Source organism: Pelodiscus sinensis, chromosome 27 (assembly GCF_052426305.1).
Source record: "Pelodiscus sinensis isolate ZL-2025 chromosome 27, ASM5242630v1, whole genome shotgun sequence".
Lineage (NCBI taxonomy): Eukaryota > Metazoa > Chordata > Testudines > Trionychidae > Pelodiscus > Pelodiscus sinensis.
The window spans coordinates 2461342-2480642 of record NC_143078.1 but is presented as its reverse complement, the minus strand read 5'-3'; the positions used below and the strand labels follow the sequence as shown (position 1 = coordinate 2480642).

General features: G+C 59.5%; 1 protein-coding gene across 1 annotated transcript in view; it reads left to right on the top strand.

The window, feature by feature from the left end:
* Positions 1 to 19301, top strand: part of TAFA3 (TAFA chemokine like family member 3) — a 48507-nt gene that overhangs the window by 13814 nt on the left and 15392 nt on the right. The window contains exons 2-3 of the mRNA XM_075909963.2: positions 1856 to 1944; positions 4233 to 4348. Coding sequence (XP_075766078.1) covers positions 1910 to 1944; positions 4233 to 4348 — 151 coding nt within the window. The 5' untranslated portion in view covers positions 1856 to 1909. The remainder of the gene's footprint in view (positions 1 to 1855; positions 1945 to 4232; positions 4349 to 19301) is intronic.

Here is a 19301-nt window from a genome sequence, read left to right as displayed (position 1 = left end):
GCGTTTTGGTGACCTGTCCTGCTCAGTGGCAGATCCGGGACAGCGCCCAGAAATCCTGACTCCTGGCCCCTCCAGTCCCTGACCGGCGCTGCTTCCTTTGCATTCCCGGCGGTGCCCCGGGCCCGGCCAGACGTGTGCGTTTGTACAAATCATAGATGCACAGGAGCGCCCCAGGCAGGACTCCTCCTGGGCAGGCAGCCAGCAGCCCGCGAGCTGCCAGGGCCGGGCCAGCAAGCACATCTCGCCAGTTCCTTCCGCTCCAGCCTGTGTCGCTTCCCTGCATCCTCGGCAGCCCCGTCCCCTCCGTGCCCGCTGGCGCGTCCTTGTGCTTCGGGCGCTGGTGTGGGACTGCAGCACTCCTCGGGGAGCAGGGGAGGCGTTGCTCGGCAGCCAGCATTCGCCTCGAGCTGATGAGGCCGGCGTGCACGGGGCCAGCGGCGGCTGCTCCCTGCGGGCGGCCTGCGGACAGCACGGTTGGCACGAGGGCGCGGGGTCCTCTCCGGAGAGCGGCTCCGCTGCCCAGCTCTCTCTGGCAGAGGCCAGAGCGCAGGGCTCCCTGCGAACGGCCCCCCCAGGCTGTGACGTGCCTGGGAACGGGCGCAGGGGCTTGCGGCTCCGCCGGGGGAATCCCGCCAGCTGGCAACCCACCTCGTCTGACCTGCCTCCTGAAAAATGCCTGCTCGCATGGCCAGGCCACGGGGCCTGTTCGCATCAGGGCTGGGGAAGAGGGGACCCGTCAGCGGACTCCCAGGATGGCGGGTCCCCTCCTGGCGCATTGTGCCCCGACTTGGGCTGGGCCGTCTCTGGCTGCGGGGGAGGGGGAGTGACTCCGTCGCGGGCAGGGGTGGTGGAGGGCTTGGAACGATTCCCTGCTGTCCCGGGACTGCCCTTGCGAGCATGCCCGCGGGGCGGGGAGCGGGGTGCAGCGGGGCAGGGCCGGCCTGGAGAAGAGCTTGGGCACAGCGTAGTGACGGGCAGTCGTAGCAGCGAGAGTGGGAAAGGTCTCTGGCAGACGAGCCGTTTAACTCCTTGGTGACCAGTGCAGGTGCGCTCCAGACAGAGAGTGGCTGCTCCCTGAGTCTGGGCCACCCTGCACCTAGCAGGCTTCTCCGGAGGTGCACATGGCGCCGGCCAGGCTGCCCAGAAAGAGGCAGCAGCTGGTCTCGCATTTGGGACACAGGATGGAAGCTTAGACGATCTGGGGTCTCTTCCCTTGGGCAAGTCGCATCCCGTCTGTGCCTGTCCTGTCTGCGTAGATTGTAAGCTCCTCGGGGCAGGGGCCATCTCCTGCACAGTGCACACAGCCCCTCACTGGCTGCGGGGCCTGGCGCGTCAGCCTGTTTGGACGGGGCGGGTCTGCAATAACCACCATGGGAATGAATTGCCCGGGGAGGCTGTGGAATCCCCATCTCTGGAGATATCGAAGGGCAAGCTGGACAGACACCAGGCAGGGGTGGTCTAGATGGTGCTGGGTCCTGCAGGGAGGGCCAGGGACTGGACTTGGTGACCTCTCGAGGGCCCTTCCGGGCCTAGGATTCTGTCAGCCCGTGCTGATGGGTAGGTTGCTCCCTGGCCCTACGTCAGGTCAGCCTGTCACAGCAGGGATTGTATTCGCTGACTCCAGCGTTCCTGCCAGAGCTCCTGGCTCGGCACGGAAGTTTTACAGGGACGTGGCTATTTGGCCTGGGCTCCGTCAGGTCCCAGCAGGCTGTAGTCAGGGCCCTGAAGTCGCTGATGTACCTGCGGGTGGCACACAGGAGACCATGGGCCCTGCTGGCTCGGGCCGGGATGCTGTCCGGTGGCGGCGCCTCGAGGGCGCCGTTAGTCGCGTGGCTCTTTCTCTCTCTGCTTTCAGATGCCCTGATGTTTGCCCTCGGCGGGAGAGAGCAGGCCTCCCGCAGATCCGTGCATGCACAAGCCGTGGCTGCGAAAGCCCAGTAAGAGGTAAGTGCCGGCGTAGCACGGCCACAGAGGAGGCGGCTTCCAGAGCCCGAAGGGCCCTCCGCGGGAAGGGGAACGCGTCACCGCGGGGGGTGGCCCCTTTCGCCCTGCTCAGCGTAGAAATGCTCTGGGCCCAGAGTGGCGCCTTCCGTCGGGGGTGGGGAGAGCCTGGGACACTTCGTCCTTTTAAACTCCAGCCAAGAAGGGAGACTCCCTCTCGCCCCCTTGGCGCTGCTGGAGGGAAGGGGGCCCACAGGGGTGGGAAGCCTTGGAACCGGAGAACAAGCCCTTGTCTGACTGTGCAGTGAAAGGCAGGTGGGCAGGTTTGGGTGTAGGCTGACAAGCGGAGCCGAGCCTGGGGCCTCTGGCGCCCAATGCATGAGCCACTGTCGCCTGAGCTAAAAGCTGGGCCCAGGAGACTGTCTCTCCCTGTAAGGGGTCTCCGTGCCACAGCCAGCAGGGGCCTAGGTCTCACCGGCCCCTCGTCCCGGTGCACCGTTCCCGGCGTCCCTCCAGAGCCTGGGTCTCACTGGCCCCTCGTCCCGGTGAGCCGTTCCCGGCCTCCCTCCAGGGCCTGGGTCTCACTGGCCCCTCGTCCCGGTGAGCCGTTCCCGGCGTCCCTCCAGGGCCTGGGTCTCACTGGCCCCTCGTCCCGGTGAGCCGTTCCCGGCGTCCCTCCAGGGCCTGGGTCTCACTGGCCCCTTGTCCCGGTGAGCCGTTCCCGGCGTCCCTCCAGAGCCTGGGTCTCACTGGCCCCTCGTCCCGGTGAGCCGTTCCCGGCGTCCCTCCAGGGCCTGGGTCTCACTGGCCCCTCGTCCCGGTGAGCCGTTCCCGGCCTCCCTCCAGGGCCTGGGTCTCACTGGCCCCTCGTCCCGGTGAGCCGTTCCCGGCGTCCCTCCAGGGCCTGGGTCTCACTGGCCCCTCGTCCCGGTGAGCCGTTCCCGGCGTCCCTCCAGGGCCTGGGTCTCACTGGCCCCTCGTCCCGGTGAGCCGTTCCCGGCGTCCCTCCAGGGCCTGGGTCTCACTGGCCCCTTGTCCCGGCGTCCCTCCAGAGCCTGGGTCTCACTGGCCCCTCGTCCCGGTGAGCCGTTCCCGGCGTCCCTCCAGGGCCTGGGTCTCACTGGCCCCTCGTCCCGGTGAGCCGTTCCCGGCGTCCCTCCAGGGCCTGGGTCTCACTGGCCCCTTGTCCCGGTGAGCCGTTCCCGGCCTCCCTCCAGGGCCTGGATCTCACTGGCCCCTCGTCCCGGTGAGCCGTTCCCGGCCTCCCTCCAGGGCCTGGATCTCACTGGCCCCTCGTCCCGGTGAGCCGTTCCCGGCCTCCCTCCAGGGCCTGGATCTCACTGGCCCCTCGTCCCGGTGAGCCGTTCCCGGCCTCCCTCCAGGGCCTGGGTCTCACTGGCCCCTCGTCCCCGTGAGCCGTTCCCGGCGTCCCTCCAGGGCCTGGGTCTCACTGGCCCCTTGTCCCGGTGAGCCGTTCCCGGCCTCCCTCCAGGGCCTGGATCTCACTGGCCCCTCGTCCCGGTGAGCCGTTCCCGGCCTCCCTCCAGGGCCTGGGTCTCACTGGCCCCTCGTCCCCGTGAGCCGTTCCCGGCGTCCCTCCAGGGCCTGGGTCTCACTGGCCCCTTGTCCCGGTGAGCCGTTCCCGGCCTCCCTCCAGGGCCTGGGTCTCACTGGCCCCTCGTCCCCGTGAGCCGTTCCCGGCGTCCCTCCAGGGCCTGGGTCTCACTGGCCCCTTGTCCTGGTGAGCCGTTCCCGGCGTCCCTCCAGGGCCTGGGTCTCACTGGCCCCTCGTCCCGGTGAGCCGTTCCTGGCCTCCCTCCAGGGCCTGGGTCTCACTGGCCCCTCGTCCCGGTGAGCCGTTCCCGGCGTCCCTCCAGGGCCTGGGTCTCACCGGCCCCTCGTCCCGGTGCACCGTTCCCGGCCTCCCTCCAGGGCCTGGGTCTCACTGGCCCCTCGTCCCGGTGAGCCGTTCCCGGCGTCCCTCCAGGGCCTGGGTCTCACTGGCCCCTCGTCCCGGTGAGCCGTTCCTGGCCTCCCTCTGAAGGGCAGCTCCCGCAGGGGCCGCACTGTGCTGGGAGGCCCCCAAAGGGCCGAGCTGGTTGAGCGAAATGCCTGCGTGCGCCCCGTGACCCGTGCAGGAGCCGCGGCCATTCCAGCTGTGACCCTGGGCCCCCGCTGCATGCCGGGGCCTCATGCGCCAGCCCGCACAGCTGTGAGAGCAGCCGCATGCCGCCTCTCTCTGCGCGCCAAGCTGGCTCCCCTTTGACTCCCCTTCTCTCTGCTCCCACTAGAATGAGTGACAGCGACCCCCAGAGTTGGAGCAAATGGGTCTGGCTGCTCGCTCTCTGCCTTGTCACGCTCTGGGGGAGGCTGACGCTGGCCTCGTCGCACCACAGAAGCCATTCAGGTAGGCGCGGGGCATCTCCTGCTGCATTCGGCACGCCCTGCCTGCGCCCCAAGAGCACCGTGCATGGGCGGGGGGAAGGAGGTTTGGGAATGGGGCGAGGGAGCTATTTGCCGTCGGAGCGGCTTCAGTCGCACCCGTGGCATTGCCCTCGTTTTATTAGCCCCACTGGCCCCCAGCTCCCCTGCAGACTGTGCGCACAGCGAGCTGCCCGGCCAGGCGGCAGAAGGTAGCCGGGAGCTGAGGGCAGGGCCCTGACCCTGGTGCCCAGGAAGAGAATGGGGAGTAGCGTCCTGCCCAACACAAGGGCTGGCTCGGTGAATGGAGAGCCTCGTGGGTTCCCGGCAGGAACGCCGGGCTGGCCCCAGCCCCATGCAGGAGCCAATGGCCGTTGTCCAGTGGGGTCCCTGTGTTCCTTCTCACCCGTGGAAGAGGTGTCCTGGTTTTCACGCCAAGCAGTGACTGCGGCTCCTTGCGTGAATAGCGTCGTTCAGCCTCGTGGCCCTTTGCTGGCGGGCACCGGGGGCTGCTTCTGAGCGCTTGGCTTGTCAGTCTGGAGCGGATTCCGAGTTGCACTTATTTTGGAACAGGCCCGTTCCCAGTTGTTACGGTTTGCTGAGCCTCGCCACTTCTTGCCTCGGATTTGGAAACTGACTCACCTCTTGACTGTAGCAAAATCTAAGGCATCTATGTTTCAGGTCTGCTCATGTCCGGCGTTGTGCTTGCTGAATGGTGTTAGCCATAATGATGGTTGGGAAGGACGTTGTGCCAGCTCGACGCGCTGGACTTGGAGCGTTCATTAAAAATGAAGCGTTGTCCCTTCGGTTGGGAAGGAAATCTAAAAATACGAACTGAGTGCGAGGTCACGTTGAGCCCAAATCACACGGCAGGATGCTCGCTCTGAGACGTTAGCGTGTGATCGCATTGTACAGCATGTTCTGAATGCACCTGCCACCCATTCCCGTCTGTGAACGTCAGTAGCGTTCCTGTGTGGATCTGGATTCTCCCAGTGTGTGTAACTCATCTGATTTTTTCAGGGTCCTGGGCCCACGCGACTCCACGGGAGAGTTAGTAAAATACTGGTGGGGTTTCATAGCATGCTGGGGAAAAGGCCTAATGCTTGGAGACTGGTACTGGCTTAGGCCTGACTTGTGACTTCCTAGTGCTGGGGAGGAACTAGATGGCTGCAGTCGTGAGTTTTTGGGGCGGGTGTAAACGTGGGTGTAATGACGCAGCCCAAATGTCCTGATCCAGCCGGCAGAGATGCGTCCCAGGTCCCGAGCCATCTCCCAAGTGAGAGGTTTGGGGCGCTGGGCTGGGGGAGCACAGACAGCTCAGACGTGGCAGGGTCCCAGGGTGAGCTGGCCTGATCCCTGCTTGCTGCAGCCCCGCAGCCAGGGTGACGCACAGCTGGCTCCATCGCAAGGCATCTGGCTTCCAGCGGGGTTTGCAGAGCGAGGGCGATGGCGAGGGGCTGGATGATGGGCAGCGCTCGGGGCAGAGGGTGTGCAGGCTCTGCTCCGTTCCCAGCTGCCGCTGGTGAGGAAGCTGGCGATGCGGGGCCTGTGCCCTGCAGTTGATTTTCTATGCCTCCTCTGGAAGCAAGCCCCTGGCACGGGGTGCGTAACCAGGCTTTGGCTCTGAGCCATCAGACGCATCCAGTGTTAGGGTTGTGCTAACGTGTCCCCCCCGGTGTCCCATGGCTTCATGTCTCCCCCCATTTTCCATTCGCCCCAGGCTGCAAGCCTTCCCCCCACCAGTCCAGGACAGCAAGAGGCATCGCTTCCCCTCCCCGTGCTGCTCTCAGCCAAGCAGCCCAGCCGTTGCCTGGCCCCATCTGCGGGCACAAAGCGTCAGGCCCCTTCGGAGCCGCGAGATACTTCATGCATAGGGCAGGAGCCTCCGTGCGAGCCCAGGAAGGAGCAGGGGCCGCACGTTGAAGGGGCCCAGAATAGAGGCTTACAACAGAACCATTCCCCATGGCTAGAGAGGGGGCAGCGGCCTGGGCCAGACCCTCTGACACGGTCTGTGCTCGGGAGAGGAGAGAGTTACGTGTTAAACCGGCTGCTCTGTGGCACGACCCTCCCCCAACCCTCCTCCCATCTCGGTAAAACGGCTCCAATCCCATAATCCCCACCCGTACCTGCTGGCACTCAGCCAGCTGCTCAGCGTTCCCTGCGCCACGCGCTCTCTCACCTGTGATGATAAACCCCCGGATCATCTCTGCCGTTCCCTTTGGCAAGAGCTTGGGCATCCCTGGTCTCCTAGTATGGCCCCAGAGGTGCTCTTGGATCGCTGGGGGTGAGGTCTGAAACAGAAACTACTGCCCTGACGGGGTGCACGCCTGCCAGACACGCTGGGGCAGGAGCGTGCCGGGCGATCGATGGAGGATTTGCAGTGTTTGCGGATGTGTTTGTTCAGCTAGACAAATACACAGAGGTGTTTAGTTTAGCATCACGCGCTGTCTGCTATCGCAGCCTCTCCCCGGAGTACTCCGGATGGAGACAGGCAGATAGATCGCTGGCAGCAAGCCTTCCCTTTGGTCCGGATCACATTGCACCGAGTGTAGAGCCATGACCTCTTCTTGGGATCCAGCCACTAGCAGGAGGATTGGGAGCACAGCAGCGGATGCTTTAATCAGGTCTCTGTCCCCTCCATGAGAAGGAGCGAATGTATAGTTCTGTGGATGACACAGCACACACTTGCGGGCCTAAAATGAGGTGCCTGTATTCCTGCTGGTCCCATTTTCAGAGGTGCGGTGGCACTTCTGAGCATCACGGAGCAACTGCTTAGCCGTAGGGCTGGGGTGTGACGTAAATCCAGAGTCTACGCTGCTTTGTACGTACGTTTGTGAAGAAGCATGTTGTGTTCGTGCCTACGGGGGTGTGTGTGTGTGTGTGTGTGTGTGTGTGTGTGTGTGTGTGTGTACGTCGGTGTTGTTTTGTGCGTGGGGGCGTTACACCCAGATACAGAGCCCCTCGGTAATGGGCATTTTGCCTAAGCATGAACCTCAGTATTTAGCCCGAGTGCTCACAAAGGGTCTGAGGAATGCTGGAGCTGGAGCTCTTGGGTTTGGCCCAGTCTTGTCTCTGTAGAAATGTCTTTCCACACTCCCTGATTTTCATGATATTAATAGAAGTTCTCACTTCTGGGGCAGTGCCGTTCTCCTTCCTTCCGGCCGTGGCTTGCCGCTCCCTCACCGTGGGCGAAGAGTTTCAGACTGCGGTGGAGGCTGATGGATTCTCTTCCATACCCTCTGTCACGGCTCCTTCCCCACTCTGGCATGATAAATGCAGAAGTGGGGGCCAGCAAGTGTACCCCAAGGCCTTATCTACCAGGCTTTGGTATAAAACTTCCCCCCAAGATCTTAAAAACCTAGATCTTGGGAATAAAACTTCCGCTGCCACCACCCAAATGTTGCTAAAGAAACCGGGGAAAGATCATTTGGGAAATCTCACCCCTAAAATAAAAATCAGGGCACACAATTAACCACTACTAGGTTAATAAAAAGAAAAGGAAGAGCTTTTATTATTACAACAATATTCCTGTTGCAAACATAATGACTAGATAGGGAGGTAACAAAATATATTCATGGAGAAACTCCATGGGCCTAGAACTTAGTTACAAAGAAAAGCCAAAACATCTCTTAAGCAGTGCCAGATCTCAGATCCCATACCCAACCCTTAAAACAATAAAACCTAACGAAACTACCTAAACTTTACCCTACTTACAGAAAATGAAGAATAGTGTCTTGGAGAGAGAGAGAGAGAGAGAGAGAGAGACATGCTTGCCCCTCTCTGTAGCTGCAGAGAACTCACCCAGAGAGACAAAAGGGAGAAAGGAAAAACCCAAATTCCTTTGTCCCAGTTTGAAAAGTCCCACCTACATTCCTACTGGTCACTCCACCTGGCTAGGTGTAGTTAACCCCTTAATCCCCAGGCTGCTGGCTAACTCTCATAATCATGACACCCTCCCTCCCGGTTCGTACAAGGAGCCTGTCAGCAGGGGTTACGTTTCGTGCCACGTTTTCAAAAGGCTGGGCTGCCACTTTTGGGTGTCGTTTGACCCTGAAAAATCTGCCCTTCCGTTTCTGCACCTGGAGCTGACCTGCAGAGGGGGAACTGGGCACTCGCGTCCCTAGCGCCCGTTTAGGGGGTGAATCAGAGCGTTAGAGGGGTGCGTGATTTGCCTGCATGATTCATTTGCAGTTGCAAATTTCACCCACACAAAGCGGTTGCTGGGCACCTCCTCCCCCCCCCCCCCTTCTTGCATCAGAAGACTGGCTTAAAGACCAAATGATTTTTTTAAAAAGTGAGACACGTGTTCTGTGTTTTGAAACTGTCGGGGTCCCATTTCCCCAGCTTTTCTCTGCACCCAGGAGAGCTAGACAGTGCCTGTGTTTTAAATGAAAGCTGAGGCTCTTGTGTAATACAATTCTAGGAGCTGAGGCTTTGAGAAAAGTACCCATTATCATAAGGCTTGCGGTAGCTGGCAACACTGTTGGGAGCAAACAGGAAACTTAGCATCTCCTAGAGACTGCAGCCAAGATCAGGGCCTCCCTGTGCTAGGTGCTGTACAGACAGCGTGAGATTCAGCCGTTGGGTCATGGAGCTTGCAGGCTAAGCTCCTTGACCAGGGTGTCGTAGTAGATCAGTGGCAGAGCTGGAATTGGACCTCCCAGACCCACGTCCTATTCACACTACTTCTTAGCAAGGGGACGGCTGGAATAAAACCCTCCGTTGGGAACGTGGATGGCGGTGGGGATATCCTGAGACACAGCAGCGGTTTGTGAGGTCAGAGGCCCAGGGCTGGAATAAATCCCTCAGTCCTCACTCCAGCCCGTTGCATTTGCAGATTCTCTGCTCCCTGCCCCTCCTCACCACTGCAGAGTTTCAGATTCGCTCGCGCACAGGCAAGCAAACAATGAATTTTAAAATCTGGCCTGGGAACTAGGATCCAATCGCCAGTGTCCACCTAGCACGCGTCTGGAATCGCTTCCGTGATTACGAGGCTGGATTTAAACAGCCCCAGGAATCAAGTGTGCAGATGAAGACGGGTCTAAACAGATCAGGGAGGCACTTCGGTGAAGGATGGCTCCCCGGGAAATGAATCCCCTGCTCAGGTTGGTGGTCTCTAACTGGCAAGCTGGGTTTGGTGGTCCATGCAGTGCGCTCAGTAAGACGTTATCAGCATTGCCCGATTGAACTCGTTGGCACGTTCGCCGCAGAACGAGTGGGGGCCAGTGGGTTTAGTCACTCGAGGGTCTGAGATCGGCGTGTGGGCAGGCCCCAGATGTGCGTTTGGCGTGGTGCAAGAATGCCGAGCAGCGTGGTGTTTGCTGATCGGTTGCCTCTTGCCTAGGGTGGGGCGTCCCGCAGCACTTGAGCTCTGTACATGGAGATAGGAAGTTTCTCAGGCCCGGGCTACATGACACGAGAAAGTCAACCTAAGATAGCAACTCCAGCTATGAGACTAGCCTAGCTGGAGTCGACGTACCTTAGGTCGAATTTCTGCAGCGTGTCCTCGCGGTGGGAGGTTGACGGGAGAAACTCTCCCGTCAATTTGCCTGGCTCCTCACAACCCCATGGAATAAATACCAGGGTCAATGAGAGTGCCATCAGTGGTTGATTTAGCAGGTCCTTACTAGACCTGCTACATCAAATCCCAGGAGATCGATCTCCAGAACATCGATCTTGGGCTAAGTGTAGACTTGGGCTAAAAGACCTGTGCTAACGTATGCAAGTACAGGTTTAACCTCTCTAGGCCAGCACCGTCAGGGTCCAAGTAGTGCCAAACCAGAGAAGTTGACAAACTATGGGAGGTCAGTCTTGCCTAGCAACATCACCAACACTTCCACTGCTCACTGGGCTCTTAGGAGACATGTAGGGGTACGTTAGAGCTAAAGAACAGCCCAGAACACTGGGAGACAGGGCTAGTGGCTGTTAAACTTTATGGGACCTCAGGACGCTTTGCCCCACCCATGCTAAGTGGACACCCAGCTAACTCGAATCATGCCGGAGCACGGATGTTACAAGACCAGGGAGGCTGAACATGTAGTAGATGAGAGGCAGGGCTCACTGCGGGGGGGCTCGCTAGCCCCGTGCTGTGCAGGTCAGCTCTGAGACTCTCTTTATGGTGCTTTGGTTGATGACTTGTTGTGAGCCCTGATGGTGGGTAGCTGTTCCTGGCTGGCATGGGGAGGCAGCCACAGGGATAGGAGCCCTGGATTCTAAGCTGCCTGTTGCATCCGAAGAAGTGGGCCGTGCCCCGGAAGCTCACGATCCCATCGACATGTTTCGTTAGTCTGTGAAGTGCTACCAGACTGTTGGTTGGTTTTTAAGTGTATCCTGTGCAGACTAACTCGGCTGCCCGCTGCAGCTTCTGTTTCATTAGTGCCGCTGCTCCACTCCCGTTAAACATCAAACAGGCCCCGTTCGGCTGAGCAGGAAAGATTGCAGCTTTGAGCAGGAAAAGGGCTTTGAACAGGATAGAAGGCGCAGGTCCCAAAGGCCTTTGGAAAGGCTGGTGGGCAGAGCCCCACCCAGGGACACAAACACCCCTCTGACGAGTCAAGCAGAGAGGAGCCGGAGCAATTCTCTTGGCTGATGAAACTTGCGCGTCTCTTCCAAACCTTTCCATGCCATGAGCTGTTGAGCTCCCTTGCCCGAGTGTGTTTGCACAGGACGTGTGGGTGAGCTGCCAAGCCAGATTCTCCAGGGCCCTGCGCGTCCAGGGCCCAAGAAGTGTGAGATGCTTCCATTCAGATGTAGTCATTTTTCACCCAATTGCACGGGCAAAAATGACCGGCCAAGGGGTGGGACAGCGGAAAGTCAGGCTTGTACGGCAAAGAGAAGGGTCGAGTAGATCATCTGACCCATCTCCCTGCCAGTGCAGGATCATTCCCCATTGAGCACCGAGGAGGAAATTTGCCAATCTATTTATGAGATTTTGATGGCAAATTTCTATTTAAAATAAATGGGAATTGTCTGTCTTAATCATTAACAATAGTAATAGTCACACCCAGCCCTAATGTCATGGTTTTCATCAGTGGATCTCCAAGTGCTTTACAAAGAAAGGTATTATTGTACCCATTTTACAGAGGGGAAAATACAGGCAATGGGAGGGAAGTGACCTGGCCAGGGTCACTCAGCAGGCTAATGGCAGAGGAGGGGGAACTAGAACTTAAGGGTCCTGCACTCCAATCCACTAGGCTACACTGTCTCCCATTGAGTGGCTTTGCGAATCTGACACTTGGCAGCATGATGTGTAGGAGGCTCTCTGTTTCTGTGCCAATGTAGCTCTGTACGGACACAGAGAGGAGTGAATCCTCACACCGGTGTGTGTATGTCTGTGCCCTTGGGTTTCTGTGTTGAGAGAGTCGGTAGGTACACGTTTGTAGGTGTGACCGCACTGGCCTTTGCGTGTGTGTGACTTTAGCAATGGAAACACAACATGCTCTGTTGTCTCTCCTCGGCAGTGCTGTAAAACCCCCCACAGAGGTGCAGCAATAATGAGCGATAAAACCAGCCCTGGCTCTCGCCGAAAGCTGTTTAATAATGGATACGGAAGAGACAGGGACTGAGTTTAAAATGTGAATTATTTAGTGAATATCAGTAGTTGTGGCGTACCAGGCAGTGCTGCTTACATCACGGCTGCCAGGGGATCAATGGACCTGTCTTCAAATCTGTGCGGCTCAGAATTTCATCTCCAGGTTGAGGCTCTTTGGGGCAGATGGCAGCAGGCAGGTTGGTACCCAAGGTACTGAGGACAATGCTGAGATATTACAGTTGTGATCCCAAAACTAAGTGATTGGGCAACAAAGTGGCAAATGAGATTGAATGTTGATCAGAGCAAAGTCATGCACATTGGGAAACATAATCCCAACGGTTCATACAATATGATGGGGACTAATTTAGCTACAACTACTCAAGAGAGAGATCTTGGAGTCATTGTGGATAGTTCTCTGAAAACATCCACGCAGTGTGCAGCGGCAGTCAGAACAGCAAACGGAATGTTAGGAATCGTTTTAAAAGGGGATCGAGAATAAGACCGAAAACATCTTATTGTCTCTCTATAAATCCTTGGTACGCCCACATCTTGAATACCGCGTGCAGATGTGGGTGCCTCATCTCAAAAAAGATATATTAGCATTGGAAAAGATTTAGAAAAGGGCAACAAAAATCATTAGGGTTTTGGAATGGGTCCTATATGAAAAGAGATTAAAAAGACAAAGGGGGATAGGATAGAGGTCTATAAAATAATGACAGCTGTGGAAAAAGTAAATAAGAAAAAGTTATTTACTTGTTCCCATAACATCAGAACTAGGGGTCACCAAATGAAATGAATAGGTTTACAACAAACAAAAGGAAGTTTTTTTTTCACGCAATGTACAATCCACCTGTGGAACTCCTTGCCAGAGGATGTGAAGACCCGGACTTTAACAGGGTTCAAGAAAGAACAAGATAAATTCATGGAGGGTAGGTCCATCAAGGGCTATTAGCCAGGATGGGTAGGGATGGTGTCCTTAGCTTCTGTCAGAGGCTGGGAATAGGTAATGGGAGAGGGATTGCTTGAAGATTCCCCATTCTGTTCTCTTCCTCCGGGGCACCTGGCATTGGCCACTCTTGGCAGACAGGACACTGGGCTAGGTGGACCTTTAGTCTGACCCAGTGTGGCCCTTCTTATGTTCTTACCTCAGAACACCTGCCGCGAGCAGCTTCCCGGGTTCAAAGGCGGTAGAAATGCAGATCAAGAGATAAGAGCCAGACAAAGGGGAGAATGCAGGCACAGAGAGGGGACGTGACCAATGTTCCCTCTAATGCCTTCCACCCATGTGCGGAATAAATGTTACCATATGCACCAAGGCATGTGTGGATGTGCACCACCTGTAGAAACATGTGCTGCCGGCTGTGAGTGGCTGTGGGCGCTTTTCTGATCAGCTGGGCAGCACCTGAATCTCTCCTGGGCAGCTGCCCAAGTGCTCAGCTACCAGGGAACACTGCTCAAGGTCATGCAGCTCCCGCTAGGAATAGGGCCCATGTCTTCTGATGCTTACTCCATTGCCATGGCCATGAGTGCACAGTGCCTCTAGACGGTGCAGCTGGGAAATTAAGGGCCTCCCTGGTCCAAGGTGAGCTTTGGCTTCCTAGTCGGGACCCACGGGTGGTCTGTGCAAAGCTACTCGCCAGGGGCATCTGTGGGGAGACTCAGCCGCATTTCAGCCCCGCAGCAGGAGACCTGCCCTGGAATAATCTGGCTTTGCATCCCTATCGGTCTCAGCTTCTCTTTGCTTAGCGACGCCCTGCAGGTGTACGCCAATGACATTTCCATCCACCGAGCGGAGCTGGGGCGAGGCAACTGGTGTCCTGTTGGGCGATGCGGTCGGCTGCTCGCGGGAAGGTCCCCGGAACAGGACAGCGGGTGCGTGTGGTGTGTACATGCAGGACACTGTGTGCTGCTAGGAGATGGGGGGGAGGGGGTCGGAGAGGGCTCCAGGGGAGGCCTCCCAGTGAAGTTGGAAGGAAATGCCTGTGAGCAGCCAGGGAATTGTCCTGGGCGCTCTGCGGGTTTCCCACTGCGCCGTGGGATTTGCCTTTTCACACAGAGCCAGGAGGAGGTTTCTTGCGGCCCAGTGGAGGAAGGAAGCACCTGCGGGCGAGCTGAGAAAACCCTCTTATTCCCAGCACTGGTCTCTTTGTGCACAGCCCACTGACCTCAGAGGGAGACCTAGCACGGAGCGGAGCAGCGCAGCGCGGTGTGAGCAACAGCTGCCACCGCCCGCATCGTCCTGTCGCTCGCTGAGTCTCCAAAGCCGCCCGCCGCAGCCAGACTCTGCCCTGACGAGCTGCTGGTCACTCAGCCCTGTAGCAAGGAACAGCAGAGTTGCATCTTCCAGGCCCGGGAGTCCAAACATCTGATGCCAAAGGATTCACTCGCATCACGTAACACCCCTTCCGCCCAACAGCTTCCTGATCTCACCGTGGGAACTGGCCTCGCACAGAGCCTGGCCCACGTGGCCCTTGGCTGGGAGGAGGCAGACCCGGTCCCAGTGAAATCAGAACGGCCCTGACCTTGGCTCACGGGGAATGTGTCTGGAGCTGTGGAAATGTCGCTCCCTTTTCCCATCCCCCGTCGTCTCCTCTCTCTGTGGCGCTTGTTTCGCCTGCGCTGTGCCGGCGGCAAAGCCTGGGTGCAGGAGGTTTGCTTGTGGTATTGTCAGCCGGGCAGCCGCCGAGCAGGGCTACGCGTCTGTCTCAGGGCAGAAGGGCAAGGCCCTGCTGACCTATGGCCGTTAAAGAGGGTGCGGAGCAAGGGGCTGAGAATTTGAGGGTCTTGGAAAAATCCTTCTCTTCTTTTTATTCCCTCGGCACCTGGGGGCACCAGCTGAGACCTGGGCTCTGCTGAGCTGGGCCCTGGGCAAACACGCAGTGAGACACAGACCCGGCAGCGTGCAATTTAAACAACGGCCGGATCAGCACCCCCAGCGTGTGGACAGGTCACTGCAGGGCCAAGAAATCCAGGGCCAGAGTCTCAGCTGGGGTAAATCGATGGGGCATCCTGGCACTGCACAGGCAGCCTAGAAAGTGCACACAGGTGTCCTGCCCAGTGTTTTAACCACGGCACTTCCGTCCCCGCCGAGGGAGCTGAGCCCTGCCCCTCCACTCAGCAGGAGAGGGGGGAAGGGCACGAATGCTGGAGGCCTCCCCCTTGGCTTTCCTCAGCCCGGTTCCAGTGCCCAGTGACTCAGCCAGGCCCAGAGCCGGCGGCTCCCCGGCGTTCCCACTCCTGCGCTGACCGACGGGCCTCGAGCACCACGCTGGGGCCACGGGGCCCCTCCATGGAGTCGCAGGCGCATCTCTGCTGTCCTGCAAATGCCAGGGAGCTGGGCTCGTGCCCTGAAAGGGGCAGTGCTGGCAGAGGCAGCCTGTGATTGGGGAGACATTTCCCCCCCTTCCCCACTCAGCTCCTCCCTGCCCCAGGTGGCTGGGGGTCACCCCCACCCTGCGGGCGGCACGAGGTCACAGCTGGAGCAGCCCTGGCCTGTGGCGGTGGGGGGGCGCTCCAGTCCAGCCGCAGGGGAGGGGCCGCCCTCCCGCCTCCCCCTTTAACCGGTTTCACAATATGCTAACGGGCTAACTGGTGAAATGGGATTTCCATCCCTACTGCCAAGCCCACCTCCCTGGGTCTCTCTGGGCCCTAGTCAGCACGAGGAGCTCGCCGGGAGCCCCAGCCGGTGCACCCCTTGGGCCAGCTCTCCTGGGGCTAGCGTGCTACACGGAGCCGGGTGGCTGGAACCAGAGGTGCCCTGAACACAAACCTGCCCAGCTGCGGCTGCTGTCCATGGTGCTGCAGCTCCGTTCAGTGCACCAGCTCGGGCAGAGCTCGCACGGGCACCTCTGTGTGAGCTGGGAAGCGCTCCCGCATGCGGATGTGCCCGTCGCCCCAACGTCTGCCCTCAAGCCCCAGCCTCTCCCTGGGCATGCTCCGCGCCCTTTGCTAGCCAAATGCTACGGGCCTGGCTCTGGCCTCGGCCCCTTCTTTCCTGGCTCTGCTCCCGTTTTGTTGCTGAGCTGGGCCAGGGCAGGTTCGTGCGGGGTGTCGAGCACTTTGCACGCCTGTGAGCGCCGCGTGCTAGTGTATTGCTCTGTTTGCTTTCCTGGCCCACGGCACCCACTGAGGGCTGCAGGGGGTGGGCTGGGTGCTGGAGGAGGAGGCGAGCAGCTGTTCCCGGGCCCACGGGAGAGGAGAGAGCAGGCGTGTCCCAGGGGTGGTGTGTGGTCGCCTGGTCGCTGCCCGGCCCTGCCTGTTCTCTCCCGCAGGCTGTGAATGCCGGTGTCGTGCCTCTGCTGATGGGGCTGTTCTGTGTCCTCCCTTAGGCCCCTCCACCTCATTTCCATTAAGCTGCTTGCCTGTGGAGGGGAGATTTTGCTCTGCTCTGGGCAAGGTGGTCCAGGGCTCTTGCTAACGGTGAGCAGCCATCCAGCCTGCTGTGGAGAACTCAGACACAGGGTCACGTTCGCAGGTGCTTAGCCTGAAACCCAAGGGCGGAGTTTCGGGAGGGCAGGGGGCAGCAGCGGTACGCTCCGGGACGCAACTTGCTTTTTTCCCGGTGCCCCGGACTGTCAGGGAGCGAGGGCGAAGTACTTGCGTTCCGTGCATGCCTCCTGGCTGGTGATGGGAGGGGCCGAGGAGTAAGTCACAGAACACAGGCACTTCCCCTCGCTCCCCGACAGTTCAGGGAACGGGAAGAAAAGTAAGTCGCATCCCGGAGCACATGGCTGCCCCACCCCCAACTCCGCCCTTGCTTAAACCTGTGCGTAAGTCCCATCGACATTGAGGCTGCTCCCCTGAGCTAAGGCTGAGATGTTCTCTGGGCCCGCATAAGGCCATTGGGCTGGGAGAAGGGGGTGAGTGGTTTGGTTTGCTGCGCCTCCTCCTTTTAAACTATTTATACTAGTGGCCTCCTGTAGTGAAAGGCACCAGTCTGCTCCTAGGCAGTCCGGAATGACGCCTGCTGTGCCCCTTCCTTCCTCCTAAGCACGTTGGCTCCCTACCTGAAAGGAAGAAGGTCGCGGGGACACATGGGCGCGCCCCGCTGTGAGAACGCCGCTGGGTCTGCTGTGGGTCTGGCCCTTCCGGTCTGTACTTGTCTGTGCTGCCGGGGGTTGTGCTAGGGCAGGCAGGACAGTGCGGGAGCTCACACAGCGACTTTGGAGGGCGTGTGACGGAGAGCCTTGTCATAATGGGTTCCCGGAGCACTGAGAACTGCTCAGGCTCTCCAGCTGGCAGGGAGCAAGCGCTGCTCGTAAAGAAGGCGCCAGCGTCCGTCCCTGAGACATGCAGAGAGGGGACTTGATTGCAAAGGAGAGCAAGGAGCTAAGCAAAATGTTAGCAGCTCCCTGTGGCGAATCGGTAATGTCCAGGGGCACAGGTGCTGGAGGGGTGCTCTCAGATCTGCCTTCACACAAGAACCTGAGCCGCAGGGTGGCTGCCTGTTCCTCAGCTTCCATGGCCAAGCCCATTCGCTTCTGGCTTGCCCTGCAGTCTGTCACTCCTCCGCCTGGGAAGAGCCAACCCTCCGTTCCCACCAAATGATGCTGGAGCTTAAAAGAGGCGATGGAATGTAAGGCCGGTGCTGTTATTCCAAAGCGCTCCCAGGCTGGGTAATTGTGTAATTGTTATGGGCAGGGATGAAAGGGAGGGTTCATTAGCAGAAAATGGCCCTGACATAACAATAAATAAAGCCCAGTGAAAGGGATGGAAATTGCATAATCTATACTGCCTGGCAGCCAGATGACGGGCGCTATGCTGGCATGTCCGTTTAACCCTGGCAGCTCTGGCAGCTTGAATTCGCACTGGGACTTTTTCCCAGTCCTAGGCACCAAGGTTCCCTCTAAGCTGTCTAAGAAGCCCTGCACAGAGCTACCTGTCCCCTACCCCAAATGGGAGCAGCCCCAGGCATGCTGCAGCAACGCAGCTCCCTGCTGGGGCTGGAGGAGTGGGCCTGTTCCCCGGCTGTGACAGTAGCGCCTAAAGCCCCTGTGTTCTGGGCCAGCCCTTCCTGGCATGGGGGGGAGGGGCCCTTCCTGGCTTTGCACGCTGCCTCCCCCCCCCCCCCCCGGCGGAGCCACATTGCTGAGAGCGTGGGGCAGCTGTGTTCCTGTGCTACCCTCGCCTCAAAGCTCTGGCCCCACAGTTCCTATTGGATGGAAATTGCAGCCAATGGGAGCTGTGAGATGCCTGCAGATGAGTGCCTGGGCTACCCAGGGCTGCCTACCCCCTCCCACCATGGGAGCAGCCCCAGCCCTGAGCCCCCTACATCCCTAGCTCCTTCCAGAGCCCCAGCTCTGCATCTGCTCCATCACCCTAGCCCCCTCCTAGACACCAGGCCCCAATGCTGAGCCCCTAACTCCCACCCAGCCCCCCACCCCAACCTCCAGGCCTGAGACAACTCCTGCCCTCCACACCCCTCAGACCCAGCCTGGAGTCCCCTCCTGCCTCATCCTCCCCACCCTGACCCCCTCCCACACTCCAAACCCCTCGGCCCCACCCTCCGCCACAGGTCGTCCATGCGCAGTGCCAGTGTGGAGGGGAGGTGCTGCACGTCTTCTCCATGCTGTGCATACACAATTCATTCCCCACCTGGGTATAGCGATTAGCGGGGAGGCAGCTGGATGCTGTTACCCGGGTTCCTGCCGCGACTCCGAAGGCAGCTTTGCTGGGGTTATTCCCACAGCCACAGGGGGCAGCCTGGCCCGTGTTCTCACAGATGGGCACCCCACGAAGTGAGGCACCCGCTCGACGTGGCCTCACCGTGCAGGGCTGCCCATCCCCACAGCGCTCGGAGACTTAAATGGGAGCTGCCAGCGCTCCCTGCCCCTGCAGCCCAGGCCTCTTTCATCAGGGCCTGTCCCTGGTGAGGCTGGCCCTGTGATTTCAAACGCCCTGGTGTGGAAACCGTGAGCAGCGTGCGTTGCATGGAGGAGCACTGGAGAGTGGGAGGCGGCCTGTGCTCCCAACTTCATGATAAGGGGCCGGAGCCTGAATTTGTGGTTAGAGCAGAGTCCCGTTGGGCAGGACTTGGCGGTTCTTTCCCTGCTTTGCCACACACGTGCTACATGACCGAGGAATCATTAACCCTCCCTCCCCAGGTAGAGCACGACTCCTGACACACTTACCACCTCCCAGAGGGGACCTGCTGCCTCCTGCGCCCTACACCCTACCTCCTGTCCCCAAACTCCACCTCCTGTCCCCTAGACCCCGCCTCCTGCCCCCAAACTCCACCTCCTGTCCCCTAGACCCCGCCTCCTGCCCCCAGACCCCGCCTCCTGCCCCCTAGACCCCGCCTCCTGTGCCCTACACCCCGCCTCCTGCCCCCTAGACCCTGCCTCCTGCCCCCTAGACCCCGCCTCCTGCCCCCTAGACCCCGCCTCCTGCCCCCTAGACCCCGCCTCCT